The sequence below is a fragment of the Adiantum capillus-veneris genome, chromosome 15, assembly GCF_014529385.1.
Source record: "Adiantum capillus-veneris isolate H3 chromosome 15, ASM1452938v2, whole genome shotgun sequence".
NCBI classification, from domain to species: Eukaryota; Viridiplantae; Streptophyta; class Polypodiopsida; order Polypodiales; family Pteridaceae; genus Adiantum; species Adiantum capillus-veneris.
Window position 1 is genome coordinate 14,897,222 of NC_140945.1, and position 23,493 is coordinate 14,920,714.

The window sequence follows — 23,493 nt, forward strand, 5'->3', positions numbered from 1 at the left end:
CAAGCATTGAGAAGTGGAGGCCTACACACCAATAGTTCTTGGCTATGGAATGCAAATCCAACCAAGAGCCAAGCTTCAATGGCATGCTCATCATCTCCTCTACCATGCAAATTACTAAGCTAAGCTATGCTATTAGAGTGATTATGTGGAGAATACTTCTTTTTCATAAGATACATCTTCTTTCTCTCAATCTTTGCTCATTCCCTGCTAGCTCTCACCATTTTTGAAGGTGTGTGAGGTCTTGGGACTGAGACTAGGGACACTAGGTGTGTTTTTCAAGCATAATTTGGTACATGAAGCTTCCATCTTCATTGCACCAACGAGGTTTGTCAAGGAACACTAAGATTATATTGTACAAAAATCTCCTTTGATGGGAGAAGTTATAATACAAAGCCTTTTTGGAGGGGAGACTGGCTCCATGTAAATCCGGTCCTCAATTGTTTTCAATTGTTTTATTTCTCTCTCTTTTCAAGTATTGTCTATGCCAAATTAGCTATGTGTAAATTGCTATGTTGCTTTCTCAAACTAAGTACTCTTTCTATGCTCATTAGGAACTTATTCTTAATGGAATGTTCACTATGTTATCAATTTCCACTACACACAAGGTACTAGTTCATTAAATGTTACAAAATTTCTGTTGTGATCAATGATGTTTCCTTTTGTTTAGACCTACCTTCACATTGGCATATTCACAATGCTTTCTACATTAGTTTTTTATCACCTTTCAGAGGACCCTACCTACACATCATATTTATGAGGATCCACCTTCACTTGTGGACCAAAAAGAACAACTTATCCTTGCACAGATAGTTGATCACGAGACCACCATTATACGCACTGGTATGGTTTATAACCGCTATCTTTTAACCTTCAAAGGCCACCCTCAAGAAGATGCCAAATGGATGTCTGAAATTTTTTTCGCAACTTCCCAGACCTTCTCCACACTTTTCATCACTCACGGTCGAGTTGATTCTTTAGTAAGCAGCTGAAGACAATTGCTATCCGTGGTGGGAGGGATGTTACGAGATTGGGCACCCTCCTATTGCATGTGGTTAACTGCAATTGGGACAGTTGGCTTAATGATTAATTATGTGTTGTCTATTTGAATTTTACTAACAGTGAGTGCATGATGGTTTGTAAATCGGAACTCTGGGAGTTGACACGGCAAATAATAATTCTCTCTGTCATTTTATCTTAGCACAATATTTTAGATCTTTAATCAATAAGTCACTATGACTGCTTTGTAAATAGGACAGTGAGAACTCACCCTAAGAGGGTCATGCAATAAGTAGTGTGTACCATTCATAACTAAAGTGAGACTAAAGTATAAGAGAGGGTGCCTTCAATTTTTGGCACCAATAAGAAATCAAATATCAAATACCAAACTCCAGAAAACGTGCCGTGGAGTTTGGGGCTGCAATCTTTAGGCCTTTCTTGTGTAGATGCTCTCAATTTTTCATCTCCACTCTCTTAAGCTATTCTGTGTTGATTGTGTACTCCGTAATTAAGTCTACATCTTCTCTTCCATGTTCTTACATTCTCTTACAGCTTGTCTTTGTCAATTCTATGCTCTTGTGTGTCGTAGTCTAGGTGTGTGTGTGCGCGCGCTAAAAAATTGGAGAAAGAGGTTGACAAGTTGATGGTGATGTATGTGAGCAAATGTTGAATTGTTCTAAGCAACTGGTCTCCCCATGCTCCCAACACTCTTAAGAACAAGTATCCAATGCAGCATATGGGTGAGTTGTTTGATTAATTCTTTGAATCAAAGTATTTTTCAAAGATAGACTTAAGATCTTGTTATCATTAGATTAGAATTAAACTAGAAGATGTTGCAAAGACAACATTTACAACAGTTTTAGACATTTTGAGTTCCTGGTTATACCTTTTGGGCTAGCCAATGCGTCAACAATGGTTATGATGCTTATGGATAGTATAGTAGTTTTTCTAAATAATGCATAGTTTACAATAAATCTAAAAAAGAATACTAAGAACATTTACGTGTAGTGCTCAAGTAATTGAGAAAACGTAAGCAAATGTGATTTTTTCAGACCAAAATTCATTTTTTTTGTCACATTATATCCACAGAGGGGATACGGATGAAACTTGAGAAAGTGGAAACTATTCTTAGGAAGTCAACACCAAGAAATCTTGAGGAATTGTAGAATTTTCTTGGTATGTCGAGGTTCCACCGACAATATGTGAAAGACTACGCGAAGATCGCAATCCTATTGATAGACCAATTGAAACTAAAAAGTAAGAGTATAAGTTAAGAGAAAACCCAACAGAAAAGCTTCGATAAGCTTAAGGTGGCCATAGATGAGTCCTTTGTGAATGATCATGCCAACCGGCAATACCCTAAGAAATGTAGCTATCTCTAAACTAGGAGGAAGCAATTAGGATAGGAAGCTACAAAAACCAAATGAGCTTTTCATGAGTTGCACTGCTAGCTCCAAAAAACATGCTTGCTAGACCAACAAGCTCAAACTATAAGTAATAGCAGACATGGGAACAGTAGATTTATTTGATAGCCTATTTCTCCCATAAGTCTCCCCAAAACATGATATGCAAGAAACCAAGTAAATAAAACACCATATGACCAGGAAGTCTAGAAGCAAGTAGGGCAATGGGCCTAATGATGTTGCAAAGAATCTAAAGGCCAATCTACACTATGTGCTTGAATATTAAGGATGGAGTTGGCAAGATCACACTCATTGAAGGATCAAGAAACCCAAGTAAAGGCTATATTCTAGCCAACGATACATGAGTTAGCATAAGACTCAATGCATCATTGTGGCTTATAGAGGAGTGGGGAACAAACCACGATGGATGGTTGAAAGTCCAAAGTGGATAGAGGGCAAGATGGAAGGCAAGTCCCTTAGATAAAGGAAGACTAAATGTTGTTCCACCAGAACCTACACAAGGAGTGAATGAGTTCCCACATGATTAGCACAGATGAACCAAGGTTGAAGAAGGGATGTGCCCCAAACGGAATAGAACAAGCTCCATATGCACCAGCAATTGTGCTCACTATCAAATGTGCAACATTGATCCAAAGCAAGAATTTGCATAATTACTGATGAACAAAGGCAACATATCCAATGCATTGCAAGCACGTTGATCACGAGCATGAATTGCAATGTCAAGCATCGATAAAGGCAGCAATCCCCAATGTGCTACAAACACACTCGATAAGAACCAACCAAAAAAGATGATCATTCACCTCACCTCCAAAGCTAATTTTGGGCCTTGATGCTAGCTAACCCTACTTGCAGAGCAAACACATACTTCTCCACACCAATTCCCAACCGACTCTACACAGACACAAACAAATAGCTGTCCATTCCATATGGGACTGCAAAAAACTCCACAGTTGATTATCTGGAGCTTTCCAGGCGCACCAAAATATGAAAATCATTCTACTTAAGTTTTTGTTTTGCTGTAGCAATGCACAGGTCACCTACTAGTTGTTCCTTAAGAAGAGATTTCCCCTTACAAGGGAATAGTATAGCTAGGGCTTAGAAAGAAAAAGGGGATAAGAAAATGCGAAATGGTCGGTTGGAAACAATTGGAAAAGCAAGCAAATGTAAAATCTGACATGCCAACCATCCTTGAATGTATGTATAAGGGTGTTTTCATTAGTATTGCAATAACTATAATAAACATCACGATTAATGACGTGACTTAGTATTGACAGAGAGAGTTTAATGCATGTTAGCAAGTGGGGGTCTCTTAAGAATGTCTACTAATTAGATGTGCCCACTAAAGAACCAGCTCCAGAAAATTAATGGAGAGTATGAAGACGACACATCTCATGGAGGCTTTGGAGAGAACATGGCATTCAGTACATACTTGAGCCTCTCCTTTGCATCCCCCTTGGACCAAGCTTACTCGCCCCTTTTTGCTGCCTGTCTTTCACTCCTGCTCTCTCAACTTTCGTATTAGCTGTTGCTTCCCCTTGACCATCAGTAAACAATGACTTACACACATGGGCCATGCTTGCAAATTCAGCTTCCATTCTGGACCATAGCTCCCTTTTCAGAGTCTGCTCGCCAGGCAACGGGGCTCCCGGTTTACGCACAGTTGATAGCTGCAGATCTATGAGGGGCGTTCTCTTGATGGAATTGAGAGCTTTATTTACGCTCGCTAACTGCATGTCTGATGACGGCGTCCTCCTTTCTGATTCTGGAGGCAATGCAGACTTACCAGGTTCCTTCAGGCTAGTAAGGTCCATGTCTTCATAGAATGCATGATCAATAGGCTCGTTGCGCTTGAAACCTGAAATAACCAATGATCAATACATCATCAACAAGGAAAACTATCCCATGCATCTGTCGCACAACATGACTTCAAGCAAGAAAAACTATAGACAGGAAAAGGACACAATGGAATATAAACGAATATCACAAATCATGAATCACTGCATTTTCCTGTCAGATGGACTATCAGACAAATGCTTAAAATTAAAGAACTGGTGTATTTGAGTTGTGTCACCATGTGTTAGTTTCTATCGACATTTTCTGATTGAGTAAAATCAGGAAGGACTAGCTAAAGCTTGAGAAAGCACAGACCTGGTGTCCTGAAAGGACTTTTGAGCAGCAAAAGAGGTGTTTGTATGCTGTTTCTAGACTTCACTGCAGTCTCTTTGCAATTGGGTCGCATTAATATGCATGTCTTCAAAGGGGAGCTAACAAGCATGGGGGTAAGAGCCAAAGCTGACTCTGCCACTTCATTTCTCTCCTCTTCGGTGTGCAGAAACTGAGGATAACGCTTCATTAGACTCTGGAATGGCATAGGGGTGCTGTGTTCCACATCATGTGCACCTGCCTTGCTTTGAGGTGGGGAGTTTGCTGATACTATAGAACTGGGACTTCTTTCTGATCTAGAGACATAAGGTGTCAGAGATCTCGGTGGGCTGAAGGCCGTAAAATACTCTGTGATCTCTATACCCTCTTGCAAAGCTTCCATTTGCTTGACCGCTGGGGTTATTGGAGGGGTGGGAGAGGGATCTGAAAAATGATCACTTGTCTCAAAGTAGCTGGAGTACCGTTTCACCAAGCTTTGAAAACATGAAGGGGACACACTGTCTCTGGTTTCTGTGCCTGCGACACTATTTTGCCTCACCAAGTGAGCAGGTGTAGCAGCAGCAGAACCTGTAAAACTCTCTATTCTGACCTCTTCACCATCCATACGAGGAACAAGTGTTGACATCGGCATCGATGAAGGAGGGGAGGGCACATATTGCATGACATCTGCACATGTATCCAAACTCGGTGACAGATTGACAGGGATAATGTCTGCATGTGCATATGCTACCCTTGCTCGGGATAAGCTCCCTTGCCCCTTGAATGAGCTTTTGCTTGGAAACACGGGTGAGACAGCTGTATTCAGCTTTGCCATTGGCGTGAGAATAAAGAACTGCACCTTATCGAACCAAGGCACCAAAGGTGAGTCACTAAGCACATTCTCCTTGGCTGCTAACATCACGTCCATATCAAAATCCTGTAGCCTTTCTAATGAGTTCTCAGATTGTGCCTGTGAGAAAGCTTTGCCTTTGCTGGCCTTGTCTCCTTCCTTGTTTTCCTGTATTGATTTTGGCATTCCCCCATCCTGGCATACAGTATCATCCAAGCACCCTCTGTGTTTTGCGTCCTCGAAGCGAGGAATCCACTCCTGTATTCTCAACTTGAAAACAAAGAGATCACGTGTTAATATGTGTACGTGAGAGAAAGAGAAGAAGAGGAAAGGAGGGATGGGGTGTGTGTGTGTGGCGGGGGCCGCCGCGGGGGGGGGGGGGGGGGGGGGGGGGGGGGTTTGGTTTAAACCCTATTGTTGCACCTGTAAGGAGAATGCTGTGATTTCCAGTAACTCGGAGAATTTGCCCAAATCACCACTACTAATTTGCTTGTGGGACATTAATCTGTGTGCTTTCAGGACAAGATCATCGACCTGCAGGAAAGAAATCACCATAGCTTAGGGAAAACGAAGTTGAAACCCTCATAATCGGTGATATATACAATTTGTCGAGTGGAAAAGACATCCATCAGCGCAAATCATCTTCGTTTCAAGACAGAGCACAATAGCAGCTGCACCGCCATGAGCACAAAAGGGGTTGACGGAGGGAAAAAGCGCGCAATCTGTCCTAGAGCTAGTGCTAAATCTGACTGAAGCTTCATTGCCCTGCAGATGAACAGCTCTTTGTAAGCTGGCACCTACGTCTTCGAAGTTTTAGTTTAGTGGCTCCAAGAGCTTCCGTTCTAGCTCGAGATCAATACATAAAACGAGAAACCGTTCGATTTCAAATGGAGTTTCAAGCAGACGTATTTTACCTGCCTCAGAATCTGCGCAATGGTGGAATGTGCCTTGTGGAGTCGCGAAAGTATGTCCTCGTGCTCTTGCTGTGGACACCCCCTCATGGAAGAAGCTTAATAATGAGCACAGAACTTTCGTAAGGTTTGGCTATGGCGGGCAGGCACGCACGGAGCCGGGAGGAAGAGAGAGAGAGAGAGAGAGAGAGAAAGAGCCGTTAGGCTAGACAGCCTTAAGTGTGCGTTCAGACTGCAGTGCACCAGGGCTAGAAAAATACATTTTCCCTAACCGATGAAAATAAGGGCAAACTTGAAATTTTCATGGTTTTTAGGTCAAAATTTGAAGCTTTTGAGTGTAATTACGGTAAAACTTGTGTAAATTTCTCGGTTTTCTTAAAGGCAAGCTCAAAATCTAACCAAGATTTTACAATTTCAATCGGTTAAAATACACTCGACCTCGATTTTTTTCTATCATTGGATTGCACGGAAAACCATTGCGTGCAGGGGCGTGTGGCCGTTGTTATAGAAGATAACAGGACATACGCACATTGACATCAAGCATCTACCATTGAAGTAAACAAAGTACAAAGTGCATTGGTAATTTTTAAAAGAAGAATTGCGTATATGTTGATTGATTATCTCTCTAGTTATCTGTAATATGGTCCAATTTCACAGCATTGACGAACTTTTTTTTAAAAAGTACATGTGTCTGTATTACTCTAAATCAAGCGTAGTCAATTTTCTTTTATCTCTCATATATCTGAGAGAGAGAGAGAGAGAGAGAGAGAGAGAGAGAGAGAGAGAGAGAGAGAGAGAGAGAGAGAGAGAGAGAGAGAGAGAGAGAGTGAGTGAGTACACGTGTTGTCACAGTAGGAGAGAGCAAGGAGTCTTGGCTGTTGATCGCAGAACCTAGTGCAAAACATAAAACATTGGGATAAAGAGTTTTCCGAGTGCTACATAACGGTTATGCAGAGAGGAGAACTTAGGGTTGTATTATATAAGATGCATTGCCAAACAAGGACACACGTAGATTCGCATCAATCACCTACGAATAAAGTTAACTCGTACAGAGTGCATTGAGTCCTGCAATACATAAGTTGAATTGCCGAATTGTGAGAAAATAAGTGCATGTCTATTTGATATATATAATCAATGATCGAGATTGAGCATGCACTAATGAGGAAAACATGTGGCTAAACTAAACTTAAGGAAGCATTGACAAACTCAAAAAATACAAAAAGCATCAACAAACTAAAAATTGAATTGCAATACCGACATGATTAATGTGTACGGGTGTTGTCCAATTGTGCAAGCGGGAGGACAATGTCATCTATCTCCATCTGGGATGGTCTAGGCTCAACCTCTTCAACATGCCTTTTGTTTACACATCATCTTCCAATTGCCCCCATTGGATGCGTGTAGCCCCAAACAGCTTAAATCCCCTGCTTCATGAGCCCAAGCCACAAGAGCCCTCGATGTTGCTCCTTTGCCCACTAGCTCTCGCCCTAGCAATTCATCTTCATTGTGTGTTGCTCCACTTACCCCCTGCATATTAGTCTACTACCTCTACCTTCAAACCCTCTGTCCATGTGTTTGTAATTGCAGATCCCTCCCCAACTGTTGGCTTTTCAATGAAGGCAATGTTGTTTTCTTTTCAATGTGTTGTGCTTTTCAACAATGGCTTTTTTTCAACGTTGTTTGGATACCTTATGATTGGTTGGTTATGATTGACCTGATCAATTGTTGGCCGTGTGATTAGAATGAAGGGCAATGGTCTAGATCATGCCAAGTGGCCACCTCCCGGCTCTAGAATGCAAAAAACCACATTAGACTCGCCAAGTAAAAAGAATACGCAAGGTCATTAATAAAACCAAGTGTGAGCTCTTGGTTGTGTGATTTGGCATGAGGGAAATGGCCTAAATCTTGCTAAGCGACCACCTGTCGGCTCAAGAATTTGAAAATCCATATTAGGCATACCAAGTAAACAAAGGATTCGTACTAAAAAAGTTCTTAGCTTTTCTAGGTCGTTAACGAACAAAGCACCTCGATCTCCTACATACAAAATTGTTGTAGGGCAGTGTGGCTGCTCCGGCCTTGTTTCCTCCTATCGCACTTGAAGCTTAGTGGCAAGACACGGGACGGGATATCTAAATATGGCCTCAATAATAAAAAGTGTACAGCCTCTCTTTGTGTTTCTCTCTCTTTCTCTGTCTCTCTCCCCATCGGATGGACGCCTGTCTATATTCTTATGCATAATACATGCACCAATGCTTTAAGTATAAATGAAAAATTGTGACGAAATTGTTCACATACAGGGTCATTCACTTGGTTGTCAAGCAGCTGAGATAGATTTACTTGTTGGGCCTCGCAATTCGCAGGTGACAGTCACGGATCGCTTCTATTGCAATCTTGTTGGAGGGGATGTTGGTTGCAAAATTTAGCGGAGCCTTTGATTTTAAAGGTTCCACAAGGTAGCATCACTTTTTATCTGTATGTAGCTTTTCAGAGTTGTTACACATTCCAGCATACAGTCATTGACCAGCGCGGTAGCCATGAAGCTAGTGGAGCATCCTTTAGCTTCAGCGTCACTCTCTTTGATAAGGCTTTTAGAAAACGGTTCATGTTTCTCACTCTTTTGGACGAGGTCAATGATAAACTCGCTAACACATCATCAGAACAATAGCCTCATGCTCAAACTTATTTTGCAAATCTTCGATCCCTCTGTCAGCAAGGACAGAAAGCCCAAGGCAGAATCTGAATGATTACTTTTGAGTTTCTCCTTATCCGTGGTGTTGCTTTAGGGGGAGGAATAGCATAAAGGTTGGTGAGAAAACTTTTGACTAAGTACTCAGGATGCTCAACGGTGTTATTCTCTATGAGGTTATTGACCTGTGTTTTGTGCTTTTCAGTCTAATGCACGAGATTGATGATGAGTTCTGCCAGCACTTGCTTTTAACACAAGAGCAGAGCCTACGTTGATTGATGTTGAAAGGCTTTTCAGTGCTACTAATAATGGATGTGCGATTTGGGTTGAAAGGAAGGGTCTAGATGATGCCAAGTGGCCAGCTCTGGGCTCAAGAAGCTTCCTAAGTAAAGAAGAGGTATATGCACTTCTAGATCCACCGAACAACAAGTTCCCTCACCCCCTTGCAAACAAAGTGCTTCCACGCTCTTTATCAGCACATAATGCAGAGATAGCTCCATGCTACAGAATTACAGTTCATTGGAAATTATTGCGCTCATTCTTTTTCGCACTGCTGTGAATAGTATAGCTATGGAGAAGGTGAAGCTTGCTTGGAGATGTCACGCAGCTTGAACCGAGTCTGTGCTCTTTCTTCTTCGCTCTGGTGTTAAACATAGCTATGGAAAAGGTGAAGCTTACTTGGAGACATGGCATTGTCTAAACCAAGCTCTCGTATTGTTCGTCATTGAAGCCAGTATTTGGAAATGGGTGTAGAGTGCAAGGTGCGTGTGGAGTGAGAGGGAGAAGAAGAGTAGACACATAGTGTTGGTGGAGCTCTGAGTGAGAATTGGGATGCCTCACTTCCCCTTATTGTTCTATATGATCAAAAGATTAGGTAAGGTTAGTACGGTCATTGTGATGGGTGTCCAGGCAGTTGACTTGAATCCTAACAATCTCCCACTAGGCCAATGTGGCCCAAGTGGCCTATGTATTCACAACTTGTACAATCGTGAACTATTCAAGTGACTTCACCCTACACTCATCATCTCCCTGGAATGTGTAAAGTGCTCTGAGGGTAATCTTTTCGTGAGAGCATTTACAAAGTTGTCATCTGTATGAACCTTGCCTAGCTCAATGGCCTACTAGCCAATATGTTGTGTATCGCATGATAACGGGCTTCTATGTGTTTTGACTTGGAGTGAAACACGGAGTTCTTCACTAATGCAATCGGACTTTAGCTATCACAATGAAATACTAGATTTTAAGTAATGCCAAGATCTTCCGCTAGACAAGCTAACCACATAGCTTCCTTGCTAGCATCAGAAACATCCATATACTCTGCCTCAATGGTGGAAGATGACGTACAATTTTTGAGACATGATCTCCATGGCATGGTTACTCCGGCAAATAGAAAAACATAGACAATTGGATCTTTGACTATCCACACAACCCGCATAATTTGTATCCATGTAACCCACAATGGATGCATCGCTATTCCCAAAGCACAAGCACTTCTCTACCTTACCTTTCAGATATCTCAAGATATGCTTCATTGCTTCCCACTGTTTTCTGCCAAGATTTTTCAAAAATTTGCTAACCACTCCCACTGCAAAAGCAGTGTTCGATCTCATGGCTACCATGTCGTACATAAAACTGTCAACTGCTGAAAAATATGGCACCTTAGCCATTTTTTCTTTCTCAGCATCAGATTTGGGAGCATCAGTCTTGCTAAGTTTTGCATATGCTTGCATTGGGGTACTCATTGAATCTTTCTCCCCCTGCATATTAAAACGTCGCAAGACTTTGTGGTATACATTTACCGAGACAACTCTAGTATTGCACGTTTTCTATCCCTCTTGATACGCATACCAAGAAAGTGACTTTCCTTACCCAAATCCTTCATAGCAAACTATGCACTAAGTGACTTCTTCAAGATGGCAATCTTGTCTTAAGACTTTCCACATGAGCTTATCATCGACATAAAGTATCAAGATGATAAGTGAACCATCGTTCAACTTTCGGGTATACAAGCAGTGATCTTCGTGGCTCCTTTTTTGTACCCTTGGTACTGCATCTACTTATCAAACTTCATGTACGAACTGCTTTGAGCCTTTTTTTATGTCATATAATGTCTTACACAATCTTGTTAGGAAATAGGACGTGGCTAAGTAGAGATTAAAGTATTTTACTTAATGGAGAGAGATAATTTTCACACACGAGAGATTATAGAGAAGAGAGAGAGAGAGAGAACACACGATATATGTGGTTCACCCAATGTGAGCTACTTCCACAGGAACGCACCCACTCAATGGTTTTAGTAACTCAAATTAGAAGTAGGTTACAAAGGGATTATACCCTTAATGGAACTCCTGCCTTGCTTCACTCTCACCACCTCGCACACACCTTTGTTTCATCAACTTCACAATGCATTTTTTTTTGTAGAAGCGGCCTCCTTCTATAGGCCGAAAGGGCTGTCCTCTTTTGTGAGAGGCAGATGTGTGTAGTTGCCCTTGTGTAGACAATTCCGAGTTAAATTCTCCCACTACAACACGTTGTGCGAAAATCGACACGAATATCGACGACTCAAAGCTTGTTTTTAAAGTAAAAAGCCTTGGAATAAGCGTCGAAATAACCATCGGCATCGTATCGGTCGATATAGATACCAGTATATTTTATATTGGAATATGCAATGAAGTTTATGTTGGTATTATGGTTGTAATAGGCGTCAAAAAATAAAGTTCATGTACCGACGCTTATTCCGAGGTACATTATAACGTGTATATCGATACCTATATCGGCGACAAAACCTGCATAAAAAATTATTGGGTAGAGAAGGCTGGGAACTGGTGTTGTATGTACTGCAGCACCAGGAAACAACACTCTCTGCCCAAAGGAAGAGTGCACAAGCAACCGCACTCCACCTACAATTTGACGCTAAAGAGCTAGTGAGTACAAATTAGTAAAATTGTAAGCATAACAAAACCACAAAATCAAAAGCTTAAACATGACAAGTTTCCAAAAGCGTAACCATAACGCTGACTCCCAAACCATAGGCACAATGGCATGAAGATTTTCTAGCGATAATTAAAACATGACTTGAAAACCACAAGTATAACTATAACGTGATTGCCAAACCATATACATAACCCACTTGCCATACCATAACCATAACCATAACCTGCTTGTCATACCATAACCATAACAGCCATACCATCATTGCAAAACCATAACCATAACCTGATTGCCAAACCATAACCATAACATGATTGCCAAACCGTATTTGGAATACCATAAACATAATCTGCTTGCTATATCATAACCATAACCATAACCATAACATCCATACCATCATTGCAAAACCATAACCATAATCTGATTGTCAAACCATAACCATAACATGATTGCCATACCATCATTGCAAAACCATAACCATAACTTGATTGCCAAACGATAACCATAACCTCTGTGCCATACCATTACCATACCATGATTTCCATACCATAATTGCAAAACCATAACCATAACCTGATTGTCATACCATAATCATAATTGTAAACGGAATACAAAACCATAAACATAAGCGTGAAAATGCACATGTATACAATGAATGAGCACAACTGTATCAAGAAGACCACAACTACAAAAAAAAAAAACATATATGGAGGATGTCACCCTCATGGTAATGCCTCCCAGTCGACGGCCTCTCCCTCCTCCTGCAATTGGGTCAAAAGGGCCACAAGTCCATGCTTGTACCCATACTTCTCCTCTCGGCGTGTCGGAGGGTGCTTCAACTTCCTATAAAATTAACAATTAATCATAAGATAAATCTTCAAATAATGTATACATTTTTTACAATTTAAAGCATACATATATTACTTACAAACTCATGCCAAAGTGTGTCATAGCCCCCACTCCCAAGATGTGACGCTCCAACAGACTCCAAACGTGCTCTGACTGGCATCTCTCTGCTACTAAAATCTTTGAGGATTGTCTTGTGTCTCTCGTGTAATCCCCACCCACTCCTCTGCATCCAACCATGCCAACTTTGGACTTCCATCCCTGTATCTGTCTCTCGCCTCTCTAACCGACGGTGTGACGTTGTGGCAATCGCCACTCTCAAAATGCAGTCATTCGAGATTGGATCGTAGCCCACTGTCGGTGGTCTATACTCTCTATGAATGGCCTGGATGATGCAATTCTTTCTTTCATCATCTTGATTATCACAAATCTCCATCACAGAGTGGCCAAATTGAATTGTACAAAGTTGCCGAATCCTCTATCGCATGGCCTTTCCGACCCTATCCACCACAACAACCCCATCCCAACTCTTCTACACCTTGCTAGGATCATGCTCATGTGATCCCCAAAGTTTACGTCGTGTGCCAATCGGTGAACTATCTACTGAAGAGAGTGGTGGACGCTCTCTCGATGGTGTGGACTCATCGGTAGAACCACTACAAAAACAACCACGCCTCTAGAATGATGCCTACCTCGTCTCAAAGATGAACCAGTCATCGGTGTAGGAGGAACACTCGTCTAAGGTGTAGGGCCGGTCGGTGTAGGGGGCACACTAGTCCTAGGCATAAGGGTGGTCGTAGTAGGTCTAAAGGAACCAACTACCCAAAGGTTATGTACGTAAGTAATGCGTGTTGTGCGCTCCTTGCCGCACTGTCGAAGCAAGGGACTTGCCTACCACTGTGTGCGAGCCACAGGTAAAGTGTGACAAAAAGGAGCCCATCTTCTTGGGTGACATGCCGATCGGAGTGACAAGAAAACTAAACTAGGAGAGATACATAAATAACACAGATAAAATATGTTAGTTTACAAAAGAAAATCTTAAGCAATGCAAATAACAAAAAAATGAAGCAGCAACACAACTCATTAAATCTATCCATTATTGTAGACTAATTAAAAGAGTTTTACAAAAGAGTTCCTAGAAAAAATCAGTACTCAATCTCTCATCTTCTATGAGAGCTGATGCACCAAAGATGTCTATCTCAATCTATACTTCTGCATCTTTGTCATCAAACTCCACTTCTTTGTTGCTCTCCGCATCAACTTCGGTATTTGATTAAAATGTGGTGCTCAGTAGATCTATGTGTGTGTGTGCTTGCGGTTAGTGTGTTGCATAATAGGATTAGTGTTGTGTGCGTTTTGCAATCGTAGTGTGTGTGATTGGGTTGATTAGAGGTGAAGAGAAGTGGATATGGAGATTGCCCCTCATTGCGGCTTCGCTCCTTCATAGGCCGAGAAGCTCACCTCATAGAGTTAACCATTTGTGTTGCCACGATTAGCTCACTAACCATGTGAGTGTTTCCAAGCCCTAGCCGGGTAGCTCATCCCTCCGGGTGATAATTTTGTTGGTCATTGGAGCTATTGCAACGATAGGACCCCCAACACATGCATCGGGCATAGAAGTCATAGAGGACTTCTTCGGAAGGTTGACCACTGAGATCGTAGCATAAACCTTTATTGCCCTCGAGGAATGACATCCACGGGGCACCTACTTGCTCTAGCTCTTGAAATACTTTGATGTAGGTGAGCATCATTTGGCAGATTTTATAAAGCATTGCACATGATAGATCAGGTAGACCTTTGAATAATGACATGGCGCCCGTTAGGATTTTCACCATGTATTCTTCTGTCGGCGGTCCCTTTTCTGGAGTAGGCGATCTTGGGTAGTTCAGCCAGGTTGACTGCTTCTTGGTTATTGCCTCATGTGCTTGCCAGGTCCTTACTCGTGGTACAAGACAAAAAGTGGGATCCTTTTGAAGTGTTGCAGGTGCTCTTGTGAATAGAATCAAATACCTTGGATTCTTGTTCAACCAGCTCAGCCTCCACTTTTGGTGGTCTTGATCTGTGCCTTTGACTTGCATGTCTTTGTAAAGCCTCTCTTTGACTTGAACTCTCAACTCCCAACCCATCGCTGCTTTCCACTGCTCATCCACCTCCTGGGTAATCTTCTCTTTGAGTGCATCTTTCTCAGCTTTTGACAGCTTGACCATTGGCACTTCATCTACTTCGGTTAATGGTACTCTGAAATCCTCTTTGCCACCTAGCCCTTCTGCTGGCTGTGTCTCCATCTTAGTGAAAGAAACTGAGGGGATATCTCTCTGTAGCTGTTCTGAAGTTCCTGCTTCTTCTTGCATTGGCCGTCCATCTCTTAGTAGCTGGTTGACTCTTTTAAGGTCGGTTATTTCTTTTAGCAGCTCTTCTTGTTGTTGTACCTGCATTATAGCCAGGTCTCTGCGTTGAGACTGCTCCAGCTTTAGCTCTAGCTCGAGGTCTTTGTTCTTTTTCTTTAATGCTTTGTACACTTCATCTATCCCTTTGATCGAGGTTACTATGGGATTTTCTCGTATTTGCCGCAAAAAAAGTTGCTTGATCATTTATTCTCTACTCTGAATATTGTAGGGAGGCCTTTGCTACATCTAACTGCACTTGAATCTTTTGAACTGACAGAGTTGTAGTTAGTAGTTCGTTGGTAACTTCTGTCAGCTGTTCATCTTTGGCTTTGCAAGCATCTATGAGCTTCATAAGAAGTTCACCTAACTCCTCCATCTCCTTTTTCTGCTTATCTCTTGCTAGCTGATGTTGTTCAGCTTTAGCTTTCATTTCCTCCACTTGCTTTTGTAGATCGGTGATGACATTTAATATGTCTTCTAACTCTCTTTGGAAAGCGTCAATCACCATCTCTAGTTCTTTACCCTTTGTGCTGCTGATCGGAGTCTTTCCGTCATATCCTGCATTTGCCTTGCATATTCGTTGACTTCCAGGATTACCTCATCATTTGATTGCCAATCTTCATTTCTTGCGAGCTGCCTAGATGTCTCGACAGTCTCTTGTGACTCTCTCGGCTGCATCGTGGTGGCTTGTTGTTCTTGCCCTTGAGGTTGTGGTTGGCCTTCTTCTACTTTGTCATCTTGAGGCTTCGTGGATGCCTCGACCATTTCATTTTGTGTGGAGGTAGAAGGTGTTTCCTCTGTTCCATGTTCCTGTGTTTGCTCAAACCTTGTGGTCTCCTCTAGTGCAGGACTCGTTGCCCCTTCTGGCTCTGGTTCTTGTTCTTTGTGTTGCTCTTGTGTAGTGGCTGCCTATTGTGCAGATTCTGCTGCTTCTTTTTGTTCAGGCTCTGTTTCTTTTGTGGGCTCAATTTCTGTGGCTTTATTTGCTGGTGATGGTGGTGGGCTTGGCATTGGGCGATCATGCTGTTCTGGAGCAGGCGAAGAAGGTCGAGGAGACATGTCATGTTCATGATGGGATTCTCCTTGTGTGTTTGCTTCCTGTACTTGCTTTTGCTGCTCCGCCGCCTCTTTAGCTTTTCATTCCGCTTCTTGGGCTTCTTTCAGCTTCAATGCTTTTGCCTCCTGATACATTTTTTCAAATAACTATGTGGGGTCTTCGGCATGTTTCCTAGCATAGTGCTGTGTTCTTGGTCCTTTTACTTCAATGGTTACCCACTTTGCAGGGCCCTTGCCTTGAGCTTGGCGACTGCGTTCGTAGGAGTGCTTTTCTCTTTCAAACCTGGCCTATTTCTCTTGCAGTTCCTCTCGATGTGCTGCCACGGCTTTTCTTTTCATTTCCTCGATATGTGCTCTTCTTTCCTCATTGTCAGAGCTTTCACTACTATGCCATTTTAGCGAGCTCTCAGTTGATAGCATGGTAGGCAATTCTTGTGAGAACCTCTGGTGCTCCCAGATATGTTATTTTACCCTCTTTCTTTGTCCCTTTCAGTGTGGACAACACGTATTGGGCATGGTCAATTGGTTGCCTAGTTGTCGACTTGAGAACTTGTGTAAAAGTGGTCGCAACCGCATGATTGGGTGTCGTGTACCTTGGCAGTCTCTTGGCGAGGAAGTGGAAGTGTTGATGATACAATCTTGTAGGTTCTTCCACCTGTTTCTGGATAAGATCGACAAATGTAGCAATAGTGGTTTCCTTGGAGAAAGTGCCTACTGTTTTTCTATCTCTTGCCTCATGGTCATTCCTTCTGTTGGCAGTTTGAGGGCTTCTGCCACTATTTCTTTTGTAATCACCACTTCTACTTTGTTCCCTTGCTCGTCTGAGATTTGGGCGGTTCCATCTTCTTTGATTGTGGATAAGAGCTCATAAGCTTTTTGGAAATCCACTCCACATGGCTCTTGTTCGTAAAACTCTCTGAGGCCAAGCCTTCTTTTGTCTCGGGCTTTGCGGCGACATCATAAACTTCTTTTGGTACAAGTTGCAGTTCTACCTAATGTCCTTCTTCACTCTTGACTCTACCTGTGATCACTGTTGTGTTATGGTCTTCAGGCTGTTCTTTCGACAGGTAGGTCGCTTTGGCAGTCTTGACTGAACTGGGGTCCAATTGGTATGGTGGTAGCTCTTGCAGCTTCTCCTTTTGCAAGAGCTTCTTCTTGGCCTTCTCTACAGCTTGCATGGCTCCTGTTGAGTGAATAGAGTGTCAAAGTTAGCAAATTTGGTAGATTCTTCTCTGAAATGTCCTTCAATCTGAAATGCTTGACAAATTGAGTCCAATTTACTTCAAATCAATTTTTGAACATGCATAGATGCATAAAAACATGTAAAGATCAAAATTATGAAGTCCATACAAAAAATTGCAACAAAATTAAATAATCACGATTATTTACAGCTAAGTAATTTTTTCAACTTTTTGCAAACTTGGCATTATAGGCTTGAAGTATATATGAAATAGATACTCTGAGTGAATTATGGGCTCATTTGGGTGCACAGGATGAAAATGATGCAAGATTTAGGCTTTAGGTCTCTGAAACAGTAGATGTAAAGAAATTTTGAGATTTTGAGCTCCAAAATTTGTTTAAACTTGGCTAGTGGGCTTAGGAGACCATGTACTTTGGTCCCATGATGGCAAAGTTGCAAATTTCCCCCATCTTGGCAAAAAAGTAAATAATCGTGATTATTAACTTTTTTATCCAAATGAACATTTTTTTGTGCAACTTGGTTCTAGGCATGGTGTAGACCTCTGTATGTGATATGAGATGATTTGGATCAAAAAATGTGGCTCATAACTCAGAACTTGGCTTGCAAGGATTTCCTTGCGTTTTTTTGGCAATTTTCCAAGTTATAATTGATCATTTTGGCTTATACTTGAAATTTGGCATGTAATAGGTGTGTACAAGTGATAGGTGAGGTGATGATACAATTTTCAAGCCAAAATATTACAAAAGTAACTAATCGTGATTATTTACAGCAAGTCAACTTTTTTTTACAAAACTTAAAATTTTTGACCTAAACACATTCTATACACCTGAAACAAGTCCTACATTGAATTTGCGTGCTTTCTCGACTCTAAAAAATCACCGATTTTTGTGACTACATGGCCTATAGAGTTGGTTAGTCACTTTTGAAGCTATGGACTTGTCCACAACATAGTCGTGAAGCAACTCATCCAATTTTGGCCCATTTGGAGTCAGTTTGACTTCGTATATCGAATTTGACGCTTTGTAGCCTTCAAGCCTTTTTCTGCTTTTCGAGGGCTTGGCTTGATTGATTTTATGAAACCACTCATATACATTGTGTATAGACCTCATATGTAAGTTGTCTGTGGAGTTAGAATCCAATTCCGACATCTGCCAAAAACCTATCTTTTTTACTTGGGACCCCCTCAACCCTTGCCGAGTGGTCAACTGTTGCTATAGAAGTGTTCTATTATATTGGGGCATGCTACAATCCAAATCTCATTTGATTTGGTTGAGCTGACAGGCTGCTATGGTCGATTTTTGGTTGTAGGTCTTCGTGCACTGCTCGGATTCTAGGGTTTTTTCCAGGGGTTTAGACTAGCTACCGGCCGTACAAAATGGATCATTGATAAGTATAAAACTTACCCCTCAAGTCTTGTGTGAGACGGCGCTGAAAACAGGCGACTGTGGACTCCGAAAAATACGCGCGAAGAGGGTCTAAAAGCTCTCTCTCCAAAGGCAACAAGTAGAAATGAGGTGATTTTAGCCTACCTTGGGTATCTATACTCGGACTTCCCGAACCATTTTTCCCCAGATTCCCTTGTTAGTCCTACTGGCCGTGAAATCTATGTTAGACTCAAAACTTTTCCCAATCGGATTCATGTAGCTCATTCTGCAAGAATTCTGCAAAAGTAGGTCTGGCCGCCTAATTTAGGCTTCTCGCTTCTATCTACCGATTTAATTGAAATTTTTTGTGCTTGTCCGCCTTGTCTTTTTTATCACCACCGTGTCTTCAGTTTTTCCATCTGAGCTCCTTTGCTATTTATTATTAATTTTTGACCTGTTTATTGGAAAAATCAAAGAAAATAACAAAATGCACTAAAAAAGCAAAGCAAAAATCCAATAATTAAGAAAATCCATTGAAAAAACAACTTTATTGTTTTTTGTTGGGTTTCTCCATTTTTAAGTCTCAATATCAAGAAAAATGATGAAAAATAACCAAAAAGGACTATTTTTTAATGATTTTATGATAGTATATACACTATTTACACTCATCAGGGAGATATTACAGTTAAATTTCCCATGTTGATGAATTATAAGGGCATTGTTAGGTACTTTTGCAAAAAAATTACACGTTAACATCAAACTTTTTCCTCCCTCTTCAAACATAGCCCTTAATTACTCAGTACTCTTCCACCTCTCCTATATGGCGTACTCCGGGACGACTGTGTGCATGGGTTGAACAATCGTGTCTATGCATAGCCGTGGTTGGCTCTACCATGCTTTGAAGATCAATTGCAGTTCAAACCATTATGATGTCCAAGAGTTGGGTCTCGAGTAATTAACTCAAGGGTTTCTGAGGTCGAGGCTTTTTGATGCTGTCTTCCAAAGAGCAAATCTTGTAGCTTGTGTACTCTTTGCTTGATTGTACCATTAGGATGCTTTAGCACGCTGATTTCCTGAGCTGTTGGTATCAATAATGACTATTGTGGAGCTTTTACCCGCCATTGATATCTTGGTTTGTCTTGGTCAGAATGGTGTGGTTGAGGTTTCTGAGACTTAACTCTCCATTGCTTGATTGGTTTTCCCGTTTGCGGAGAAGATAAGTGCTCTTTTTTCTTCCAAATCCATTTTGTGTTAGATTCCTTGATCGGAGATGCTCGTCTCTATGTTTTGAACTTTGGAACCGTCTTTGGTATTGTCAATGATGTTTTGGGCACCCAGATTTGAAATGGCTTGTCCTTAAGCTGTGCTTTCGGTACCCAAATTTTCCTAACTCCTTGCATGCTATTTGTAGCACTTTCTTGTCAATAGGAACCACGAAGATTGATTGCTTTGTGTTTTGCTTTGCTGGTAAGATCCTTTCCATTCCTCCTTGCTTGGTGCAATTAGAAGAATGAGTTGTCCGCCTTTAGGTGGTAGCTTGAGCTGATTGGTATCCCAATCTGGTACTGGCTTATGTCCGCATCCATGGAATTCCAAGAATCATTGTCTCATTCATGTGTTCATCTGGTAAGCATACAAACTGATAAGGACATAAACATCCATGTACTATCACATTCAAGCTGACTACTCCCAACGTTGGTGTTGGGTTCTTGTTGCATCCTTTGATAGTCGCTTGCTGCCTTCTTGTACGTGGAATAACTGATTGCATTTACTCTAGATCCTGTATCAACCAAAGCATCTGTGCTTTAATTGAAGAGCTATACTTTGATGCGAAGGTCCATTCCATCTAGCCATTCATCATCCTTTGACACTGCATCTTTCTGCAATTCCCATTGTGGGTCATCTATTTCCAGAGTGTTGATGGGAATAGGTATTTGTTGATTCTTGAGAGCATCTTTCCTTTTGAGTATCTGAAAGCCGAGCTCCCTCTTGGGCTTCATCAATAACTTGCTGTCGTTTTATCTTTCTTTGCTTGGATGCATACATTCTTTCTAGCAATTCATTGGTTAGCGGCAAATTGTACTTCTTTAAATGACATCCACTAATCCAATTAGCCATTGGTTCACCATCTAGGGTGGACAACTTAACTGCTCCACTTGGAGATACATCTTCAATGATAAACGGTCCGTTTTCCTTTTTCTTAAACTTGGGAATGTGTTGCTTAAGGGAATAGACTAAAACTAAGTCCCCTTTTTTGAAGATTTTTGTGATTAAATGGGAATCAAAAACTGTTTTTGTTTTCGCTTTTGTGCATAAATGTGTGCTGTAGCAGTTAGCCTTTGCTCATCTAGCTTCTCTAAATCTTCAAGTCTCTCTGTCAATTCATGTCCAGTCCACTCAAGATCCTTAGCTACCCTTAGTGTCGACAATAGAAATTCTATTGGCAGTATGGCATTAAGACCATAAACAAGGTTAAAGGGTGTAGCATTTAAAGCTGTTTTGAATGAAACTCGATAAATCCATAGAGCTGCATGGAGATTCATTTACCAGTTTATCCTTCTTGAACTAACCACTTTTGTCAATACCGAGCTAAGAATTTTATTCGTATGCTCAACTTGTCCATTTGCTTGTGGGTGATAGGGGGCTTATTTGTTATAGATGACCATAAATTCATTAAGCAGACACTCGATTACCTCATTGAGGAAATGAGTTCCCCTGTCCACTGACAATTTCTATTGGCAGTCCATATCTTGTGAATACATACTCATATAAGAATGCGGCAGTGGTTATGGCATCATTCTTTTGAGTTTCTTTAGCCTCGGTCCACTTAGTCAAATAGTCCGTAGCTACAATGATATATTGAGCTTGCGTTCTATAAGCAGGTGGTTGTATTGGCCCAACAAAGTATATATCCCATTTTTCAAAATCTCTAGCGCCCATCATTGGTCTTAAGGGCATGCTATCTACTCCTGTTGGAATTTTTTCGCATTGACAAGCATCACATCTCTGAACATATTCTTTGACATCTGCAAAAAGTGTTGGCCACCATATGCCTGCCATTAAGATTTCTCTTGCAGTGGTCTCACTAGAAAAGTGACCTCCAGCTAATCGAGCACGTGCTTGTTCTATAATTGGAATATATTCATCTTCATTTGCACAAAAGCGCAAATGTTGATCCTTACCTCTCCGATACAATTGGTTTCCAATAAGATCATAGTCTCTTGATTCAGTTTCAATCGCTCTTTGACGGCGTTTACTCATATTCTCAGGAAATGTCCGGGTTGATAAGTAAGTAACTAGATAGTTACTCCACTTAGGAACAGGTGACATTTGGAACAATGTTACATGAGGTATGGGTGTCTTTTTTTGACATTGAGGACAATCCTTTACAAAAGAGCAAACATTAGTCCTCATAGTTAGCCAATATACTCCAAGTCTCAATATCCAAACATTAGTCCTACTATGGTAATATGTGCTTGACTTAGGTATTGGGTTTTCTCTTCAAGACTAATGTATAAGAGCAATATTCCATCTCGATTTCTTTTGTATAGCCTACCAGCTAGTAATTGATACATAGCTGATTGCTCGATTAATCCGATTGCAATAGGAAGTGGTAGTTGTGAATCCACTTGAGCTATGGTCATCAATGATACCATTTTTTCCGACCATCAAGGTATCATTTCCACGAAGAATAGATAAGCATCTTGTTAGCTGTCGCTAGCACAGGCTACACCGAATATGCATCAAGCGGGAGATATCTATGGTTGTGCATAATATTTCCAACTCACCTTGTATAAGTCTTGGGCTCACTTGGAGTTCCAAAGTTGTATATGGTAGTTTGAGGGCTCAAACTTAAACCCATAGTAGAAGGGATTGTGGTGAAAGTCCTTAAAAGGAATCCTTTATGCAAGGAGGCTTCATTGTTGAGTATCCACTCTTGAGGATCCACTTTTGAGAGCTCCCTCTCTCTAGAGTGTTCACTCTTTGACCTAGCCTTGAGCTTAATACCCATGCTTAAGAGGTTAGTGCTAACCATTGTACTTAGAGTAAGCTCTTCTTGATTAATTTAATTCTTATTTTTTCATTATTCTACTTCTTCTCTACATTTCATCTTGTCATGAAGTAGTATTACACTTTCATTATTCTAGATTTGAGAGATGTATGTACTTCTTGCTAGTAACCACTCTTATCTCTCTACGAGCAATTGATTTGCGATATTTAGCATCACAAACTAGGTTGATTAAGTTGGGTCTTAATCTTGCAATTTGTGTGTGTGCCTTATTCTTTGCTTGTATATAGATAGGTTTTATGAAGCTCTAGCACCATTCACCTCGTGTGTGTAGCTATTGATGAAGTGCCGTAATTGACATGTGGTAATTAGTGTGTGCTTATCATTAGCGTGCTTGACGTTTCTAGTCTATGGCAAGTCGAACTTCGGTGGGCTTGATGTGTGTAGGAGTTGTTTGATTAGTGATTAGAGTAGGTTTAGAGTTAGTCTTGCCATGGCTAATCTCTACTTGCAATGGAGAGGTGATCTCTTGAATCCTCTATTCCATTCATCCGACGCTCGTGCTTCCATGCCCTAGCCGGGTTGCCGATCCATGGATTTGATAATTTTGTGTGGGTTGAGATTAGGTTGTGCTACAATGCCTCCCTACATTTGGCACCGTTGTCGGGGACCGATAACCTAAGCTAGTGA

At 41.2% G+C, this 23,493-nt stretch overlaps 1 protein-coding gene across 2 annotated transcripts; it reads right to left on the reverse strand.

The window, feature by feature from the left end:
- Positions 1-3,615: 3,615 nt before the first annotated feature.
- On the reverse strand, positions 3,616-6,556 carry LOC147440310 (uncharacterized). Of its 2 annotated transcripts, none has more exons than XM_086530086.1 (4): positions 6,327-6,556; positions 5,836-5,946; positions 4,569-5,682; positions 3,616-4,275 (listed from the first exon to the last, which is right to left on the reverse strand). In XM_086530086.1, exons 1-4 carry the CDS (start codon positions 6,411-6,413, stop codon positions 3,839-3,841), a joined length of 1,749 nt encoding a protein of 582 aa, XP_086386212.1. In that variant the 5' UTR covers positions 6,414-6,556; the 3' UTR covers positions 3,616-3,838. The 2 variants fall into 2 exon arrangements, with proteins under 2 accessions (XP_086386212.1, XP_086386213.1); XM_086530087.1 differs by having other exon boundaries at positions 4,569-5,670; positions 6,327-6,554.
- Positions 6,557-23,493: the final 16,937 nt, after the last annotated feature.